The 21,235-nt window shown below is 34.9% G+C and overlaps 2 protein-coding genes across 4 annotated transcripts; one reads left to right on the top strand and one right to left on the bottom strand.

Moving 5' to 3' along the window:
* Positions 1-501: 501 nt before the first annotated feature.
* Positions 502-18,897, bottom strand: eif2s2 (eukaryotic translation initiation factor 2, subunit 2 beta). Of its 3 annotated transcripts, none has more exons than XM_058778261.1 (11): positions 18,759-18,897; positions 18,519-18,584; positions 16,524-16,599; positions 8,521-8,695; positions 6,808-6,914; positions 6,426-6,555; positions 5,377-5,477; positions 4,423-4,571; positions 4,128-4,184; positions 3,100-3,185; positions 502-2,705 (listed from the first exon to the last, which is right to left on the bottom strand). In XM_058778261.1, exons 4-11 carry the CDS (start codon positions 8,693-8,695, stop codon positions 2,530-2,532), a joined length of 981 nt encoding a protein of 326 aa, XP_058634244.1. In that variant the 5' UTR covers positions 16,524-16,599; positions 18,519-18,584; positions 18,759-18,897; the 3' UTR covers positions 502-2,529. The 3 variants fall into 3 exon arrangements, with proteins under 3 accessions (XP_058634244.1, XP_058634245.1, XP_058634243.1); XM_058778262.1 differs by having other exon boundaries at positions 18,793-18,808; XM_058778260.1 differs by lacking the exons at positions 16,524-16,599; positions 18,519-18,584; positions 18,759-18,897 and adding an exon at positions 9,626-9,784.
* asip1 (agouti signaling protein 1) lies at positions 17,259-18,945 on the top strand. The gene is made up of 3 exons (XM_058778264.1): positions 17,259-17,418; positions 17,617-17,669; positions 18,781-18,945. The coding sequence occupies exons 1-3, from the start codon at positions 17,259-17,261 to the stop codon at positions 18,943-18,945; spliced, it is 378 nt and encodes a 125-aa protein (XP_058634247.1).
* Positions 18,946-21,235: the final 2,290 nt, after the last annotated feature.

Below are 21,235 nucleotides of genomic sequence, written 5' to 3'. Positions count from 1 at the left end.
CCAGTAAATAAATTTAAAAAAAATTGTGAACTGTGACAAGTAAACTCAGAATTTTGAGAAAATGATCAGAATTGCAAGACGATCTCAAAATTTGGATTCCTCAGAATTGCAAGTTTTTATAAAGAATTGCAAGGAAAAAGTCTGAAACATGAAATAAGAAGTTACCTACGGGGTACAAAAATATAAACTGAAACAATTCCCTTCAAAGTCCATTTAACTTTTTACAAATATTTTTAACAATTTTTGGTTACAGATCTTTCTCATAATTGATTTTACATCACAATTCTGATGTTTTTCTCAGTGTGTGCAGTTCTACAAAAAAAGCCAGAATTACCTGAGATCAACTTGTGAATTGTGAATAAAAAGTGAATTGCGACATGTACATTTAGATTTTTGAGAAATATATAAGAATTGCAAGATTATCAAATTCTGATTTTTTTTTTCTTTCTCAGAATTGCAAGTTTTTATATAGAAATGCAAGAAAAAGTCTGAAACGGGAAATCAAAAGTCACAATTACCCATTTTATTTGTTTAGTTAGTGACAGAAATGGGCTTCCATAGGAAAGTCATACAGGTTTGGAATGACATGGTAAGTAAATTGTAACAGAATTTTTAATTCTTGAGTGAACTGTCCCTTTAAGACAGCATTAATACTGTCAATGGCTGTTGATGCAACTTCCCTCTGAATTTAGAGAAAAAATAAAGTTATAAAGACATAACTTAAGAAGGATATAAGCCAGTGGTTGGGATTCTGGTTTTGCATATGATTTACAGAATCTGACATTCAGGCTGCAAAACATAACGCCCCCTATAATTAAAGATAATGACAAGAGAGAAATTTCTGAATCAGTTTAAGGCGTTTAGCATGTCAAAACTCAAACATTTGGCAACAAATAAACAAAATTCGGCTAAAATGTTTTGGCTTCAGCTATGGTGGTAAATTCAGCTTTGTGCATAGCAGCCAGACGGATGTTACTTTTATATCACTCCAACGCATTTCCTCCCATGCAGCAGAGACAGCCTTGTCCGGGTCAGTCAAGAAACCCTGCTCATTATTCATCCCCTTGTCACCTCGTAAGTGAGTGATGTAGGACGTTAACCAGAAGCCGCTGCTATGACTCTCCTTCTAGTCCCTGGAGCTGGTAATGCCTTTAATCACGGCCAAAACACGTATGAACTACTTTTAACACAAAAACACTGAGAATAGCCAGGTACGTACGCAACAGATGCCAGTTAATACAGAACTTGCATTAGGAAGCAATTTAGACATTTTACCGGTGCTAGTGATTTCTCCAGAACACGACGAGAAAAGGCCTTTGCACCAATACATCAAGTGTATTGAACGAGTGTCGTGTTTCATATTTACTTCATAACAATGTGTTTTGCTCCGGGATTTTGCTTCCTATCTCGTTCAGCTGTCACACTTTGAGCAGTCGCATAAAGAAGTGTGGTGGTTTACAGTAAGAGGGTGTTGGGTTCGAGTATCGCATGTATAGGAATACACAGGAATGTTGGGTGTCAGAATAACATTCCTTGATTTATGTCAGTGGGATTTTGAGGCCCTGTGGAGCTTAAACAGGCAAAGGTTGGATTCATTTGGACCGATGCACAGTAAACGCTATAGAAAAGCCAGTTTTCTTCACATTTTTTAGGGTAATTATCAGTTCTGGGTAATTTCATTTTAAGATTAAAACAGCCATTATAATACTTATAACTGTTTTAGTAGAAAAAAATTCCAGCAAAATGACTTTCCCCCTCAAACAGTTATACAACATGGAGCACAAAAATAACTACATTTACAACAATTCCCTTCAAAGTCTATTTTTTTAAAAAGATTTTTAGATGACAGTGATTGAAATGCCTATTATACAATGACTATATGTATAATACAGAGGACAAAATTATAAACTAATTTGTTTAAACACTTTATGAGATGAGATCAAAAAACACTAAATCTAGAGGATGAACAAACTAGTTTCAGTTATGGAAAAGTACAAACTGGCTACTGCTTTTTTTCTTATTAATTTAAAAACAGTTCTTTTAAGAAATGTTCAATCAACATATATTCAACTTTTTTTTTTATAAAGCACAGAAAAACATAAGCGGCGGAAATATTATACTAAACCACAGTACATTCCAGGCCAATTATCAGGCTCATTTCTTAATCACATTCAGCCTCTCTAAATGTATAGCGATATGCCTTCCCAGAAACATACGCTGCACGTGTTTGCCGAGCTGGTATGCATTTTATTTCAATTGTTTTTCTGAAGGTAATACAGCAACAATAAATTTCACCACCAGTTCATTCATAAAATCCTCCAGGCTCTGCGCTCTCTCTGCTCCACGGCCAGACCGAACAAATCATCACTCTCTTCCTGGGCATAGGCCATTTCAGAGCTCAGAGGAGCTGAAGGAAATGAAATGATGCATTTGAGATGGCCAAGAACTTCCTGAACAAACCTGCGCGAGTGGATTTGTTGAGTTTGGTGGTGGAGGTGTGTAAGGTGTGTGATGGAGGAGGGACAGGCGTTAGTTGGCTTTGGCACGCAGCTGCGCTCTCTTGCCCGTCACGGCCTGGAATCCGGTCTTGATGCTGGCGACGGAGCAGCGGGAGTGACACGTCTCGCACTGCAGGAAATACAGACGCGTGTCCTTCTGCAAGATTGTGTCAGGAGACCGACATGTGTGGCACGTCACATACTCCTCTGCAACACAAAAACATACTGCTTAGCGCAGGTCTGTTCCCCCCATGTAATGCATATTATTAACTATGCAGTATTAATAAAACATACACAGGATACATACTGAAATTAAGCCTATAATTATGCTATAAGCAATATATAGTAATTATATTTTAATTCTATGTGCTTGATGGCATGCATGTATATTAAATATATACAATACTTAAGACGCACAAATATATATTATTTAAGATGCATATCTTGTTAAAAAGGTGTATATGTAGATGATAGTATAGTATAAAAATCATTATTTAATATTTGGTGAACCCCTTCTGCCATTTTAATTTGCAACTTACATAATCAACTTTTTTTTTTTTTTTTTTTTTTTTAAGAATTCACCAGTCAAATATACACTCACTTATATATCTTCTTAAGACATTCTCTATCTGTTTCTGCTGGAATCTGCCTTTGATGACGAGCTGATTGTTTCCATCTATGGATCCGCTGAAAAGTCAAAACAGTGGTTAGTGCATATCTGAATATTAAAAAAAAAGAAATTCACACCACCAACTAATTTCTATATTGTTTCTAGCTACAGAAAGAAGAATTCTGCTCATGTATTAGACTGATCACTTTCAAAACCAAAATCATCTGTAAATATCCAGGAGGCAAAATCGATCCGTTTCCTTTCAGGTGTCTTCTGAGGTACAATGAGGTGCTGGAATGAGTGTGGAGCACTGAAATCAGCCTGCTTTTCTTTTAATAATGCCTTCTGAAAACATCACGAGGTCAGTCGCTCCCTCTAGAGCAGCAATGCATTTCTCAACTGATTCAGGTTTCTCCCTGACATCCTGTGAAACGCCTCCAGCAAAACGTGCAAATGAAGTGTTCTGGTGGAGGGTTTCAGTCGCACAGAGACGCAGGAAAAACAAACCCAGAGCTTGCCAGACAATGAGACCATATTTTGCAAGGTTAATAATCATCTGATGCCCATAAAACAAAATAATAGTTCACTTAGAGATTACATACGGACAGAAGATCATTATAGGCTCTTTCCACAAGCGGGGCACAAAAAGGCCTCTTTTAAAAAATGAAGTATTTCTTCATCAGCAAATAGTTGAGAGATGCTTAACTTACAAAATACTTTATAAAATATACTTATAAAATTTTAATACAATTTCAAAACAAACATTTGTCATTCCAAAACATTATTGCAAGAATTGTTTATTAATATTTACTGCAATAAATTAAACATTAGTTCAACGGATCACATTTTTAGAATTGCTGGAGGTAGAAGAGGCAAAAAACAAACAAACAAAAAAAAAACATCAGGTGTTGAAAACAAGCTACTTGCCATGCAGTGTTAATTGTATGCTAGATAATAAGCATATCAAGTTTATCAAGCATATCTAACAGTTCTCAGAAAAAAACACTAAATAAACTCACCTTGTGCCCAACTCAGCCAGCAAAAAAGCCAAAAGATGTTTTGGTTGTCGATGCAACCTGGGAAAATAAAAAAGATTAAGGTAAAGTGCCATACAAATAATGAATTATTGCTGAATGAAGTATTTGTTGGCAGATATGAAATGCCCAACAATACGAGTGTAATGAGAAATGAACATTCAGAAATACAACTTTCCAGTTCTTTAGAGCAAATCAATCTCAAAGTCAACTCCAGAAAATAAAGAGTTTCATAAAGAGGCTCTATAAAACAGCTTGACAATTTCTAGTTTAGACTTACAGTTTGCAGATGTCTGTGAAGTTTACGAAGGAGGTCTTCTTTGTGCCGACCCTGACAACCTGAGGAGGCTTCATCACAAACTTTCTCTTCTCTCCTGCCACCATGTCTGGATTTTTTTCCCGCATGATGTTAAAGACTCTAATCAAAAGCTAAAATAAGGTGATATTATCAATAATAATAAGAGCACATGCAAGCAGCCATTATCTTTATTAAGGAACACAGTGGTACAAACTAAAAGTAAGACACAATGATTATTTAGTCTCAAGTTTCCAAGGGGATCAAACACGCTGCAGTCAGCCCATATGCTTAATATCAGAATCAGAAATATAAAAGTACTTTTTACAGAACTCGGTTTACCCAAAATAACAATTGGTTGACCAAAACAATATAATGGATAAAGGACGCAAAACGTTTCTTACAAACACGCAGCTTTTCATTTCACAAGATGTTAATTGATATTTGGACTCATTCTGACGGCACCCAATTTTTGGTGACCTATTCCTTTAAATATACAGTGGATCCAAAATGTACTTGGACATGTATCCCATACTTGATGTATGACTAAATAGCAAAACAAGCACTGCGTGTTAAAAAAATAAATAAATAAAAGCACACACATAATACATGTATAAGCTACTGTTTATAATGAAGACATCATGTGTAAATATTGTGACATTCTGACTGTCAAACATTACATATCCACAGCTTATGTGACAAACTACACCTCTGTGAACTTGACGAGAACTCAACTTCAACTTCATCTAATAAATATCATCTTGACACCAGCTGTAATAATTCCAAACGCGTCTCAGAAAAGAGAAGTTAACAGAGAAAAGCTGTTCTGCCTATAAATGCACCAGATGGCTGCAGGTTCTGGCCCTTTATCAAGTTATCACCCGAAACAAGCGCAGATGTTCTGCAACGCCAAGTCCAGTAATAAATGTGCCCATTTACCTCTTCATACGTGTAATCCCTCTCCGATCCCGCCCAGGCAGGGCCCGTCTGTGTGCTGAATGTGATGTCATCTGTGTTTTTACTGTCTTCATCTTCCACACCTTTCACACAAACAGCACAGAATTAGACTGCCATAACATTACAGTTATTTACAGAAAAACGCCCTACTAAGGCATAGGGATGTCCCCGAATAGTCGACGATACTTCGATTCGAGGAGCCTGACTCGACTCCCAATCTCACAGTCGAATATTCGCGGGGTGTTATTATTATTATCATGCCATTTTGGATATATGGGGGTGCTCAGTGTCTGATTTCACATCGAACTACCGGTTTTCTCCCAATAAGTTAATATACAGCCTATTATGATAATGCTGTAAATAAGAATCTTAAAAGAAAGCAGCTTTAAATAAATATTTTAATGTGCGTGAATAAATCCAATTTCCCCTATAGATTAAAGTTTCGCTTTCTAATCAGTCACCACAGAGGAGCATCTTGGCAGAAGGGATTTAAGTCTTTAACAAGACTCAAATTGACACAGAGTGGAAAACTTCATTTTTTTGTCGATCAGGTAGGGTTTATTTATATATTATTTATCTCGTATAAGATGCATTTGGTTGAGCTCTTCATTAGTAGGCTACTATACTGTGATTATTTCTTCAGCACGCGGTGCGAGCAGGACAACAATGCAGAATATTAATAACTATGACTGGCACTGTCATATACAAAGCACTATAATGAGAACACTATTATAATAAAACGCTGTGATTTTTTAGTGTTTAGTTGTGTTTCTGCATGTTATTGCGTGAAGAACACGTCCACAAAAGGAGTTCATTCAGAGCCGCACAGACGCATTCATGTGCAGAGATAGCCTATAAGTCGTAATATTAACGTTATGTTATATAAATAACGAAGCGTATTCTATGTGAGATAAATTTGCCCCGCCCCCAAATATATGGTTCAACTATCTGTCGACTATCGGCATGATTCGAAAATTCCGATTTGGATTATGAAAAGTCTTAGTCAGGGACACCCCTACTAAGGCACTTACCATCATCTTTGCTTTGACTGTCTGTGTCCTCTTGAAAATCTTTGACTTTTCTTGATTTCTTCTTCTTCATGGGCAGCATTAAATCATCTTCCTCTTGTGTCTCTGATGGCTCCGTTTCGATCTTCAGCTCCTTTTGGAAATTTGCAATTTATTTAGTATAAGATGATGCATGACGACTGCTGTCAGTGCTGAACAGATCAAACTTCAAACGCAAAGAGAATCTGATGTGTAGGCTCAGACATCAATTTATTGTTCAAAGGAATCCAAGGCCACTGAAGAATAATGCTTTCATGGTCAAAACATCTTTCAATGTGAAAAGTCATTACGGCCATGAAAACAATCGAGAGTTTAACAACTATACATGTGCAAACAATCGGCTGACCTTCATTCCTTCTTCAAGCTCGGCATCAAAAATCTTCTCTTTTTTGGACTTCTTTTTCTTTTTCTTCTGGTTGAAGAAGTTTAAGTCATCCAAGTCATCTGATGTTTCTGGAAAATCACCAAAATCAAATCAAACAAGTCACACTTTTTGGATAATTTTTCACATTTCAATAGACATTCAGTGTGCAAAGAAAAGCTGGGCTATATATTGGATTTTTGTTTCTATATTATTTCACTGTTGATTGAACATGTGAACGAGACACTTTTAAACAGGGCTGTGCGATACAGAAAAACATGTTTTATATATATATATATATATATATATACCGTCACAATTCTGATTTTAATCAAGAATTTGAGACAATATTTCCTTGCTTTACATTTAAGAATGCCTTTTGGGGTTTATGATTTAGAATTTGAAACACATTTCAAAAGGAAACCATTTAGAGCTTAATCAAAAAGCTTTATACAAATATTGGTAAACATCAAAACAATAAAAACAAAAAAACAAGCCAGGCTAAAAAGTCTCTCAAATAACCGAAACTAGAACAGTGACAGCAAGGGCAATATAATAATAATAATATAACATGCACTTACAGTTGGAAAGATGCAAACTTTCTTTGCGAATGCCCAAAGTAACAAAAAAAAAGTGTCATTTTAAGAAACATTTAAACAAAGCCAATTCATAAGTAAATACACATCCAAACTGCAATTTTTAACATACATAACTTTAATTTGCCTAATGTGTAAACATTACGATTTAAGCACTTAATCCAGCAGAAACATGAGCATAATCAGCATAGTTTAAACACCCGTAACAGACGCAACTACTTGCTTAGAAGAAATTGTGATTGTCTGACGTTCTGCGCTTTTCCATTGATATTTTCATAAAGTTCTCTGAACTTCTAGCTGCCCTCAGTCGCTCTCAAAGCCCAACTCCCGCAGTAATGAACTGAAAACACTCGCTCTGCACCGTGAGAAATCATGCGCTCTGCGCTTTAGAAAATAGCATGCTTGCATCATGATTTCATTATGATTTTGATTAATTGCACTGCCTTAGTTTTTAATCGTGGCCATTACATTACTTAAGCCAGTTGTACACAGGGAAATATTCAGAAAATTCAGTTTTTCTGTAAAATTCAGTGTGAATTGTTTCAAAAACACAGATTTGAAGAATTGTCATTTTACATGCAAATATTGCCGTTTATTACTTTGTATTGTTATCCTGATGCAAAAAAAAAAAAGATTAAATGGAGAAAAACATCCCTTCATTTTGTGCAAAAAAGTTCCCTTTTAGGGTAATTTGTTATTGTAATTTATTATTAACTTATTTTCTGGCCACCTGAAATTGCTTTGTAAGGATTTGTTCGAAATCAAATATAAATTGAGTTATTTTACATATTTTATAGTATATTAATTATAAAAATCAAAACGGCTGGTATGAATGAATGAATGAGCCATTTATATAGTGCTTTCATTGTGTATTGCTGTACACCCAAAGCGCTTTACAATCATTTGAGGGGGGTCTCTCCTCAAACTCCACCAGTGTGCAGCATCCAGGTAGGATAAAATGGGGAAAATTGGGCATTCACTAGCCAGGCAGGTGGAAAAGCCCATAATAATCTGGCTTTGTGTGCTCTACTCAATATTACTACAGCTATTTATCTAGGCAATCAACAGTATTAAAGCAGAATACAATCATGATGTGTTTTACCTTTCTTCCTCCCTTCATCTTCATCAAGATCGAACTCTTTCTCTTCGGCCCCGTCAGCCTCTGTCTCTTTCATTTCCAACTGTTGGCCTTCATCTCCCTCTCCACCATCTTCCTCCAGCATGAAAGGCTTCTTCTTTTTCTTCTTCTTCTTGGTCATAGTGGGATCAAATATCATCTAGAAGGACCAGAGCACGAGTTTAATAATGAGATGACACTGAACAGACATCAAAAAGGTCAAAATGAAGCAAGCAATCGTCAACTAACGAGACTAGTCACAACTAATCATACTAAAGCTCTCTAAGATGACGTCAACCATGATTAGATTCAAAAGGTTCTAATTTTGGTTTGCACAACAATAACAGATCAATTATCTGGAGTAGATGAACTCAAGATTTCATTTAAGGCATTATAAAACAGTTTAAATAAATAAAGTTTATCATCTAAGAATCACACAATGTGGAAGCTTCTTTACACAGGTATGACATGGTAATACTTCAGTACTTTATACCATGGCACTGAAGTGTTTGTACCATGGTATTTACACAGTACTCCAAGAATATCATGGTACTTTATTACTTTGGGGCACGTTTTGTATGAGATACTGCTTAATTAAATAATCTCCATATTCATATACCACAGTATAATTACATCATTCTTCAAGAACACCATGGTATGTGTCAAAACAAAAACACAGTGAAGTAGTAGAAAATGTCCAAAGAAACCATGGTAGTACCACAGAAACTGTATTACTAATGTACGTCTGCAAAACAAACAAACAAAAAAAATACTCGTCCAAAAGAGCATGTCTTTGCAACGTCCAAACAACCATAGTATTACCATGGTAAATGTTCAAAGAACATGGTATCATATGTAAACTTCCACGGAAGTACCAATAACGTTTTGTCAATAAAATGGCAAAACAAGCAGAGAAACGTAAGCTGTTTGCTATCCAACTAGCTGACAAATGACAAAAAGATCTAGAAAAGACGAGCTGTGCACATGTGTTTCCTCACAGCCTTTACAGGTAGGCCCAGCTGCCCTTCTCTTTTGACTGCCTAAATAAATTCATGTTAACAATCTTCCTAAATAACGATTGTTTACTAACCTCGTCTCCTGACATGGTTTCGGCTTGTAGTGAAAACGCAGGAGAGCAAAAATAAACGTTATTATAGGCTATTCTAAACGAACTCCCTTCCTCGATAAGCGCGTTGCCTGAGACAGGCCGGGTGGAGCTCCGTACGCATGCGCGGTAGTAGGCGCATTGCATGATGGTTGTTGTAGTTTTGGCCTGCAAAACTACGTAGGGCAAACTAGAGACGTTTTTTGTTTCAACGTTTGTTACTTGATGTGTCTTTTAGTATAATATCACCACATTAAACTAATACAACTATGGCACAAAATGTTGTGATTTCTACAGCATCTCAGCAGGCAAGTAGCCTATGACATTACAGAACTCTCTGGTCCCTCCATATCATGTTTGATCAGATTATTGGAGCTCATGAACCAAAACCCTTGAGCTGGCAGAACCTTGAGGGTGTTTGAATGAACAAAGAACAAAGAAGATAGATTCTTATGTGATACAATAAATCTTTGGAAATAATGCCCAAATTGTTTTCTAAACCGTATTGCTTGAAGAGGGGAATACATCATGCCTCTGGAGTATTTTACTTACCCTCACGTTTGCTTTAATATTCTCAAACCCTTCCTCCAGAGACAAACCAGACCTGGTGCTTTTTTCTTTATTGTTCATATTAGTTTGCAACCCATTTTATTCCTGTAATCTGTTTAAAATTGCAGAGGGATTTCTGGCTCCCAGACAGCTAAAACCCTTTCCTGCTTCCTCCTTATGGTCTGCTTTTTCATAACAATGCTATTTGCAGTATGTTACAATGTTACTTCTTCCAATCATAGTGCAAATAAACGTGAACTTTTCACTTGTAAGATCAAATACAGCCATAGGGTGTAAATGGTCATTTTGACTTATTTTCTCGCCAAAGTAGTCCTGAATAACAGCAAAAACCACCACAGTACTTTCCTAAACACCTGAAACATTTCCTGATACGTGCATCATCAGCCATGAGAGGTTTCTAACATTCAAGGATTTTTAAATTGCTGCAGATTTTTGTTCTTCGTGAGAATCACCCATTTTATATGTATATATTTATATGGTGCTCCAAGTAATAGTAGTATATGTGTGTGTGTGTGTGTGTGTGTGTCTTAGTAAACAATATTGTCTTGCAGTATAAAGCCTTTAGTAAAGAGTTTTGTTAAAAATCAAAACCTAGTTTAAAACGTTCTTAAATTAAAATGGTCTTAAACCTTTGCAAAATGTCTATGTTTGATGTTTGGTTTCAGTTGTGCCGTTTAAGGCATTCAGGTTTGTGTATCCAGAGTATCACAGCTAGCCATGGTCTCCCCTATGTAATATATCACAGACAGTAAACTGGAGACCAGCAGTGCATCGGGAGCGTTTTTTTAGGGTATGTATAATTTACCTAAGGGGTGGAACGTTGCTAATGTATGCATTCTCCATACTACGCTTGCTCGGAGCAGCTCAATTTTCAGTAAAAGAGCTGTTGCACTCTTACCACAACTGTGAAGTGACAGAAAATAGATTCATGTGTAAATCTGCATAGGACATAAGTAGTTTATGCTTTTTTAGCATGGGAGGGAAGACCATGGGAAAATCCAATATGTGCAGAAGGTAAAATAAAAAGTATTTTTCCTTCTCTCTCTTTCTCTCTCTCTCTCGCTCTCTCTGTCTTAAATTGAGTTATTTTCACAGCTTATCATGAAGGTTACACGAGGTCCTCATTTGAACGTATATCTAGGTTATACATTCAGCTAATCGCTTCACAAATTTGACATTATTGCTTTTGAGGGTTGTAAAATTACAAAAGTATTTTTAATGTAATAAATCTCTTTGTTACTGTAGTTCTCGCAGAGCCTGAGCCTTGTTTTTAGACTGGAAAAAGAACATATACACATTACTAATCAAAACACTGAAGCTATGCCAAGACGTCTTATTTTCATTATAGGCCCATTTCTTGTTTATGTGTATAGCATTAGCACTGGTGAAGCTGAAAATATACACAGTGTCATAGGTTTCGGAGAATAGAGAGAAGTCTGCAAAACCTTAAATCAGGTAGACAGATTTGACAGATAGTGAACAGTGCTGCTATTTGGAGTCTGTGGGCACTTATTCACATGCCAAGCAGTTTTCCACTGATCTCAGAGACATATTGTTCTGTGATTTCTGAAACTGGATCGCAATAAGGCTTTGAAACTAAATGTAAGATGTTGAAATCAAAGGTTTCTCTACCCATGGTATTACCAAACAACATAATAGCTTCAACTATATGCTGAAAATGGAAACATATGTAGAATCACTCATCACAATGTCAGTTTACCATTATATACTGAAAATATACTACGTCTTTTCTGTGGTGTGGACATTTGTTTCCTCACTTCATTTTCACAAATGAATATATATCTCTAATTTTATCTTATGCTAAAACAATTGAAAAGTCTGTTTTACAAAATCTCATGTTTCAAAACCAGGACCCAAGATTAGAATTGTGAAAAAAAAAAAAAAGATAACATAAGATAAAATTATGTATACATATGTATATGTGTGTGTGTGTGTGTGTGTGTGTGTATATATCTATATCAGTTTGTGAAATAATCTCATATTTCAGTGAGAATATGTGACTTACAAAACAAAAAAAATATTGACAAAATATAGAACTTTTTTTTTTATTATACTGCTTCTTTCATTTATTATAACAATAAAATTTTCATTCATTAAAAATGTCAAAGTTCGTGATTGAGGAAAAGAGCTCATAATGGTAAAGTGATTCTCTAATAACCTTTAAATGTTCAGTCTAATTTATAAATGTAAATTCTGATCTCTAGTGGTATTTTCTAGTGGTAGGTTGAATATGCAGCCAAAATCACCTTAAATAAAGGACAAAAATGAACCATTTTAAGTGATACAGAGAACAAAATATTAAAAGAGATGCTGCATGCAAGATCCAGTGCTGAAAAGTTGTTCATGTTAAATCACTGCATGTTTAACCATTGACTCGTAACAGACTTAAATTGTAACCATGTGCTCCAAACTATTGTTTTTGAGAGGAAGAGAATGATAGTTTTATAATGCCATTTATTATACAACTTTATTTAGCTTTTCTTTAGCAACTAAATCAAACTGACTATGCAACCATTTTATCACCTTGGCAATTTAGCACCAAGCCTGTAAAACGTGGGACATTCGTGACTCACATGGCGAGACAGTGTGCATGCAACTGGTTCAAAAAATAAAAATGAAATAAATAAAAGCAAAATCACTTGATACCCAGTGATCACCATGCATTTTCATTGTAGAGAAAAGTGAATATAATATCAAAACATCTTTAAACCAACATTCATTTATTTGAGAGGCAAGACTGGATATGATAAGACTTGTTTTCAGATAATATATTTTAAATGAGCATTTTTTATAAGCCATTAGTTAGTATATTATTTTTCTTGTTTTAAGCATTAATAGGTTTGGTATCACTGAGATACTATTATAGCCTACCATTACAGTTTTTGTTAATAATTTGAAATGTTCTATTTTTATATTTTAGTTTGCCCTAGTCATTTGTTGTGTGTTTTTGTAATTTTTCTGTCTATATAGTTTTCGTTCATTTTTATTTCACTTTTAGGTTTGGTTATTTGAATACATCATGTTTATTTCAAACTAAAATTGTTTCATATTTTCAGTTTAGTAACTATAATAGCAATGAGAACTAACTAAATATACAGTGAAGATACAATATATTCTCTTACATTTTAAAACAAAAAATTTTTTTTTCTTCTTCAGTAAATGTAATCATCAAAGACACAGGTTTTTGGATGTCCACTCCGCTCAAAGATATGTCTTACAATTTAAAGGAGCCAAAACATGATCACGGTAATTTGTAAGATATGTTGAAATCATTAAACTTTCATGTTTTTTCTCTTAGTAGAGGGCACATTTTCTCCATCCCATATGAATGCTCATGGGAGAGCGTTAAAGGTGGAGCAGCCCAGAAGACAAAGCTGGTGTTAATGACCGAAAATAAGTGGCTAAGAAACACATGCTTTCTTAAATTGTCCAGACCCTGTCAAGCCAGCCTTTATAGCCTCTCTTCATTCTGGACGATTCAAAGGTTTCCCAAATCTCTTGAGAGCAATGTTCGGCACTCACTCGGTTGGCTTTTCCACTTGCATGGCTTTGGATTTCACAATTGTTGTCCAAGTCTCTGGAAGCATCCAGATGAGCAAATAATGGATGTAATTACCTAATGTACTTGCATATTTTGGCGCTGAATATGTGAATGTAAGAGCCAGCCAAAAAAACAATAAAAATCAAGACTGACAACATTGTTTCTTCAAAGCATTTTTACAGATTTGTCACTTTAAAGTAAACATGAAATGGCATTTGCAACCCTTTTATGTCCGTAATGTGAAAACGGTATGTTAAAAATAAAGGTGCTTAAAAGGTTCTTCACAGCGATGCCATAGAAGACCCATTTCTGGTTCCACAAAGAACCATTCAGTCAAATGTTCTTTAAAGAACCATCTCTTTCTTACCTTTTTATAATCTGAAGAACCTTCTTTTGCCACAAAGAACCTTTTGTGAAACAGAAAGGTTCTTCAGATGTTAAAGGTTCTTTATGGAACCATTTAGACAAAAAGGTTCTTCTATGGCATCATGAAGCACCGTTATTTTTAATTATTTTTAAGAGTGTAGCAGTGTTGTGGAAAGTTACTTTTAAAAGTAATGCAATACAATATTGCATTACTCCCTAAAAAGTAACTAATTGTGTTCATTTTTGTAGAAAGTAATGTGTTACATTAATTTTGCATTACTTTTTCTCATTTGGGCTGGGCTTGCAATATTTTTGGCAAATGTAAATGCCTTTTACACCAAAAGTGAAATGAAGAAGCCTCAAACAAACCTTTCAGCTATGCTGCCATTCTGGATTTCATGAAGAATAGGGCGCAATAAGAGAAGAAAGTTCAACACGCATAAGTAATTAAAAAAAAAAAAAAAAAAAGAAGAAGAAGAAGAAAGAAACACTCAATTTTGCATAATATTGGTATGGTTGAATTGGATCATTGGTAAATAAAATGGAATTAAATACATAAAGAATATTTGTGACATTTAACATTTAATTATTGCAGGTTTGCTTCATATTGTAAATTTGCATTTTATTCATTTTGAAGAATACTGAATCTGTTTTTGTCCAAATAAGATCAGTAAACGCATGCTCACATTTAGTCTAGAACTCCCAATTTCTCTCAACATGAGGACAGCAGAGCTGTCAGTCAATAAATGAGAAAACAAAGTAACTGGTGTTACATATTTGAAAAAGTAACTCAGATATTTTCTTGTAAATTAAAAAGTAATGCGTTACTTTACTAGTCACTCACTTGAAAAGTAATCTGATTATGCAACTCGCAATACTTGTAATGCATTACCCCAACACTGCAAATCAATACTTTAAAAGTAAAGTACATATAATTACCTTTTGAAATAGTACTGCCCCAGTAAATGTTTGGTACATTTTTTATGAGAATGTAGGTCTGTGCATTTTATAGAAAATCTTGTAAAATTAATATTTTACATTCATTCCATCCTATTTATTGAGATGTATAAAGCAGTATTGTATCTGTGGGTGGCCTTTTCTATTGCAGCCTAAAGCGCATGGAATCAACCCATTTCTGTGTTTATCGCACACCATCAGTTCACATTGAATCTATTTGTAACATCTGGGCCCTTCCTTTGGAAGAATCTTTGGAAAACAATGTTTACCAGTACATGATTTTGTTATGAGCATTTGCTTCAAAGGTCAGAAGGTCGGACATCTAAGTCAGAAGTGAGAAGTCATCTAAAGAGAAAACAGGTTTCCCACTGGCCAAATGTGATTTTAAATTCAGTGGACGAACTTCAGAGCTCAGGAAAGCAATTATAGCGTCATCTGCTGGTCAAAATGTTCCTCCCCACTTTAAAAATATCACTATTTGTACTCAAACTGTTGTTGAAGGTGTAATGAAACGCCTTGAGTGTAAACTAGAAGACAGATCAAAAAGCATGCATGCACCAAATCCATATCAAATAAATATCCAAATGCATGTGCTTTTGGTCATTTGTTCCGATGATCTTGTAACAATCATACCTGCCCCGAGAGGAAAACAAAGCAAATTCTTCTTGTTTTCTGTGTGTAATTACTGATTATGTCATGTGCCTGCATCGGATCTGATGACATTTGAGTCACAAATCAAAAACAGGCTCTCATGTGTGGGTGAATATTGTTCACATTCCTACCTTTTTATTCAAAAAATAAAAATAACTCTCAGGGTTTTCCCTCACAAACACACACATGTCCCTAAAAAGTATTTGGACACTTCATGTCCAAATGTCATTGCATTAGATAACAAAATATCAAAGCAAGTGGCATCTGTGCTTTTCTGAGCCTTTTTGTGCAACTGGTGTTTTGGTGATTTATATTAAGGTAGTTCATCACATTAAATATGAACACGTTCCATTAACGTTCGACAACCGGACAGTGAAAAATGCTTTAATTTGATCTGTATATCTGTTGTTTATTATGTTCATTAAGACAAAAGTGTTTCTGCCATTCATTCATACCTTTTTAAGGGTTGACATAAGTGTCCAAATATGTTTTCGGGCCACGACACACACACACACACACACACTTGCTCTCTCTTCATACACACAGTTATCCTTCACCCTTTCTCTTATATTTTATTTTTATTTTTTACGTCGGTCTCTCTCCCTCTGTCCCGTCTGGGCGTGTGGATCCGCCCCTGCTTAATTTGATCATTTCGCCCCTTTCTGAATTTCCCGACTACAAAAGTCTGTCTGACATTTCTCTCTCAGTCTCAGCAGGGGAGCGGGGAATATCTCAAGCCAGCTACACAAAGGGAAAACAGGGGGCCCCGTTACTCACCAGGACAGGTCAGTTTGTAAATTCCCAACACCGACTCCTGAAGATTACCATGGGTAGTTTCGCTTTTGAATGCTCCCTGAAAGAGGATATAAAGAAAACACGAGGTTGTCAGAAACAGGAGGTTGAACATGGTGAGACATGATGAACTGTGATCAAATGCCACTAGAAATACTGTAAACCGGAACTGTAGCTCTGCTTGTGAACTTTTAAGTCTTTTGTGGGTATTAATATAGAACTTACTGCACTGGAATATAACAGTCCTTCTTGTTTTCTTGGTACATGCTATTTGGCCTACTACAAAAAATGACTCCATTGGCGGCTGGAGAAGTGGTTTTATGCTAAATCTATAGGTTATAATTTTAACTGCCATTAAACTGCTCTGATAGATGTTTTTTGTATGTGTATTTTGTGTACGATGGCATAAAGAAATATTTTACACTTACGTTTGTTTTACGTCTAATTTCTGTGCATTTACACAACAATTTGAGCTTCAGTTTGGATCAATTTTACCTTTCAAAGATAATTCATAAAGGCTAGTTTTGTCTATTGTTTTTTCTCTCTCTTTGTTTGTTTGTTCAGGGGGTTAAAATAGCACACGCCTTTAAAGATTGAACATCCAATTTTGCGCATGGCTAATTCTGTTTGTTTAAGTATGTGATTAATACTAAATCTGCAGCTTTTTGTTTTTGATGTTTGTGTGTGAAACTATTGTCTCGTGCAGGGTGAAGTCTTAATATGAATCCGTCAATGTTGCTGTGCTGTGCGCTGCTCTGTTTAGCCTGCTGTGTTACGGTACACACACACATGATTATGGAGGAACAATACAGCTCCAACCAAACAACCATCAGCTTACAAGCAAATAACCAAACAGATGCACCTTCTGTGCTCATAGTCGGTAAGGCTTCTTTCTCTTACAGATTCTTAATCTATCATTCTTAATCATGAACTGTAAAAATGGTCAACAGAAACTTCTAGCCAAGTGCTAAGTTTTTTTTTAATCACATCAGTATGAATGTATCATAATTTACTAATTTAGAAACGTTAAACTTAAATGATGTATATGTTCTAATTTATTTGTTTTCCACTATCGAAGGGCTTTCAAAAACACCTAAGAAGAACAAGAAAACGGAAAAGAAACCAAAAAAGGTTTGTAAAGTTAGATATTCATTTATGTTTACCACTTTAATACATTTGTTCCACACTAATATAATCATGAAAAGCTGCAAAATCACACACACACAATTCTCTTAGGGTGTTTAATTTAGTTTATGGTGATTTCAATTATTTTTAAAATGGTAACACTTTACAATCAGGTTCATTAGTTAACAACATTAGTAAACATGAACTAAGAATGAACAATACTTCTACAGCATTTATTAATCTTAGTTAATGTTAATTTCAGCATTTACTTATGCATTATTAAAATCACAAGTTGTGTTTGTTAACATTAGTTAATGCACTGTGAACTAACATGAATAAACAATGAACAACTGTATTTTCATTAACTAACATTAACAAAGATTAATAAATAGTGTAATAAATGCATTGTTCATTGTTTGTTCATGATAGTTAATACATTAACTAATGTTAACAAATGACACATTGTAAAGTGTTACCTTTAAAACATATATGCTGTTAATAAAAAAAAAATCAGTGTACAAACCCTGAAAAATCTGTTTATTCAGTCTACCGCCTTGTATCAGTCTTAAAATATTTTAATTTCAGGATAAAATTAATTTTTTAATGTATTTATTGATCTATCTGTCTATTTAGGGTAATATAAATATATGTTTATTAACATTTAAATAGCTGTATTGACATTAGTACAGCATTCTGTGGCGGAAATGACATTTTAAATATTTTTGGAGATAATATAGTCCACACCTTTGTTTTGCTAAGGCTAGTTTTATAGCTAGAATTTTACACAATTAAATTACATTTCCCAACTTTTAAAATAGGACAAATTGCTTGGAAATTAAGTTAAGTGATATTTACCTAACGTTAGATCTTTGTTTTCTTCACACATCACGCGTCAGGCTCTTCTCTGGCACCTTTGTCTCCCTGGTAACCAAGTACACTTACTTTTTACAAAAGTTTATTTACAGACACATTTATTTAGTCGTAGTAAAATGAGAGTACGGTCGTAATTTATGCTAAAATTGTAATCATTTTCGGTTCATGTTAATCATTGGCTCATGTTTACTCAATAACAGATATAAAATGCACCACATAAACCTTCATTTGGTATGTGTTTCAGAAATTCAACAACCATGTGAAGAGACCTCCGCCGCCGCCGAACTGCGTCCCGCTCTGGAGCAGCTGCAAGACGCCCAACGCGGTGTGCTGCGATCAGTGCGCCTTCTGCCACTGCCGCCTGTTCAAAACCGTCTGCTACTGCCGCATGGGTTACCCGAAATGCTGAACACCCGCTGCCCTGACAGGAGGAGGAGGATGGGACTGTCCCAATCCTAGAGGCTTGTTTATAAAACCCTGTGGGATTATGACAACCGAACATCAGTGCGCTCCATCATATAATCGGAGATTTCCTGACCAGATATACCTACTGCTAGTCACAAACGCTCGGGAATAATGGAGAAGAGCCACCTGGGTGATTACCGAAGTACTTTAAATCACATCTTAATTAATTGTAAATTTATTTTTAAAATGTTCACGTTAATGAAAAGAGTAAGCACTTTATGGGGGGAAAAAATGTTAAAGCGTCCGGTTCTGACCTGTAACCTTTTTGAGCTGCTATAAACGAGAAAGAGGATCCGCCAAAAAACGGAAAATCACCATGACAACCACAGTTGCCGCCAAATAGTTGTTGGTGTTTACTACAATAAAACCGCCAACACTCTCAACAATAAATAAAAGAAAACAAAAATAGATATATAATTACACAAAACGACATATTCAGAGAGATTATTTAATAAGAGTATTTTACAGTAAGAAAAAGAAAAAGAAAAAAAAAAACGTTTTGGCGAACCTATGTTTGGTGAAGACATTGGTTGTAATGGTAATTGTTTTAAACTAATGGGGAATGTTTTTTTGTTGTTGAAAGACGAAGTTTATGAGTAAATATAGTTATTGGGTAGATAAAAAAAATAATAATAATCTGTACATTCATGTATATATATATATATATCGTCTGAAAATTGTAGATGCAATGTCTATGATCATTATTGATTCATGCAATGAATGACTCGAGACCAAAATCCAATTGACCCAGTTAAAAACTCGGGAAAAACGTAGCAGAATCTCGCGCTTTTCATTGTAAAAATTTAAAAATAACATTTTAAATTAATATAATAAAGAATTAAACGTGTAATTTGTCTACTGCATTCTGATTTATGAAAATGCTGTTGCTTTTTAGTATTTTCTTTCTTTTTCTTTTAGGTTTGAGGACAGAATTCCCCAAAATTATAAATATAGGCTACTGTATATAATTTTGGTGAATTCTGTATATACTCTATATATGCACTAGTCAACATTTGGATCAAAACCTTTCATCAAAGTTGTCCTATAATCTAAAACCAAAACTCGTTCTTGCCCTAGGACAACTTTGATGAACTTTTTTGATCCACTTCAAATGTTGACTACTATATACGAAAATATATAATTTTGGGCAATTCTATAATCTATCATTCTATATTCCTATAGAATTTATAAATAGTATATTTTGCATTTTATATATATTCCTCTAAAGCTTACTTGTGGCGCAGGCCTCTTTCTCAAAAGTCAGCCAGCGAGTGATTTCACTTCATAAGGTATGTAGTAGTAGGATTAAAGCAAACCATTGTAAAGTCCCTGTATGGAAGCCGTAAGACAGAAACAAGACTTTGAGATGTAAAGGCAACTGATAGACTTAGCTTAAATTACCCCAAAAAACATTTAAAAAAACAACAACTTTATTATAATACTTATTAATAAGCTATATCACTTGTACCTATGCTGTAAACATGCATCTTTGGTAAGTTGACACAACATATCCATGAGTTTTTATTTTTATTTTTTTAAATCAACATCAAGAAAAATGTGTATTTTGAGTACTTCAATGCCTACCAATTTTTTTGTCCTCTTAAGTTACAATCTGTGACTACCAAATGAACTATTTTTGAAATAAAACCGTTACTATAAACAATTTAATTTACATATATCCCATGTAGTCTCTCATTTAACGAGTTCATAAAATCTGCACGCGTAAAGAAAAAAATAACCAAACAAATGGTGTTTAAATAGTTTTAGTTGAAGTAAATCATGGCACACCACTGAGTATATAGCTTCCCGAAATTATTTAATACCAACAATGCAACTACTTTTAAAGGTCTTGCTTTAGAGACAACTGATTATGCAAAGCAAGATCAAAGCATATGGACACTGGTTCCAAACACCTCAAATAATTATTGGTCCAACACAGGTAATAAAACACACATTCAAACACACGCACAGGGTGACACTAAAGGCTCCAGACGCCACAGCTGGTTCACATTGAAAGGAAGCAGTGAGTGAGAGAGGAGGAGAGGAAAAAGAAAACTCAAAAAGATAGGCCCTTGTTATGTTTCTCAGGGGACACTTTGCAGGCATTTTAGGGGTCCAGTACATCTAATGGCCTACAGACTATTCCTTTACCCCACAAACACTAACTACACCATTTTACAGTTTCCTACTAATAAGGGCCAAATTAGATTGAAGCCATGTGTCTGTATGGCAGC

Source organism: Onychostoma macrolepis, chromosome 06 (assembly GCF_012432095.1).
Source record: "Onychostoma macrolepis isolate SWU-2019 chromosome 06, ASM1243209v1, whole genome shotgun sequence".
In the NCBI taxonomy this organism is placed as follows: Eukaryota; Metazoa; Chordata; class Actinopteri; order Cypriniformes; family Cyprinidae; genus Onychostoma; species Onychostoma macrolepis.
This window is presented reverse-complemented; position numbering and strand designations above follow the sequence as displayed.

What these genes read in the sequence shown, in the direction of transcription:
- eif2s2 (XM_058778260.1), bottom strand. An exon ending in AGATGAAGGGAGGAAGAAAG is followed by an intron (nt 6,915 to 8,520) that starts GTAAAACACATC and finishes GTGATTTTCCAG; the next exon opens with AAACATCAGATGACTTGGAT. An exon ending in CAGTCAAAGCAAAGATGATG is followed by an intron (nt 5,478 to 6,425) that starts GTAAGTGCCTTA and finishes TTTGTGTGAAAG; the next exon opens with GTGTGGAAGATGAAGACAGT.
- asip1 (XM_058778264.1), top strand. Translation starts at nt 17,259, where the DNA reads ATGAATCCGTCAATGTTGCTGTGCTGTGCGCTGCTCTGTTTAGCCTGC. An exon ending in ACCTTCTGTGCTCATAGTCG is followed by an intron (nt 17,419 to 17,616) that starts GTAAGGCTTCTT and finishes CCACTATCGAAG; the next exon opens with GGCTTTCAAAAACACCTAAG. An exon ending in CGGAAAAGAAACCAAAAAAG is followed by an intron (nt 17,670 to 18,780) that starts GTTTGTAAAGTT and finishes TATGTGTTTCAG; the next exon opens with AAATTCAACAACCATGTGAA.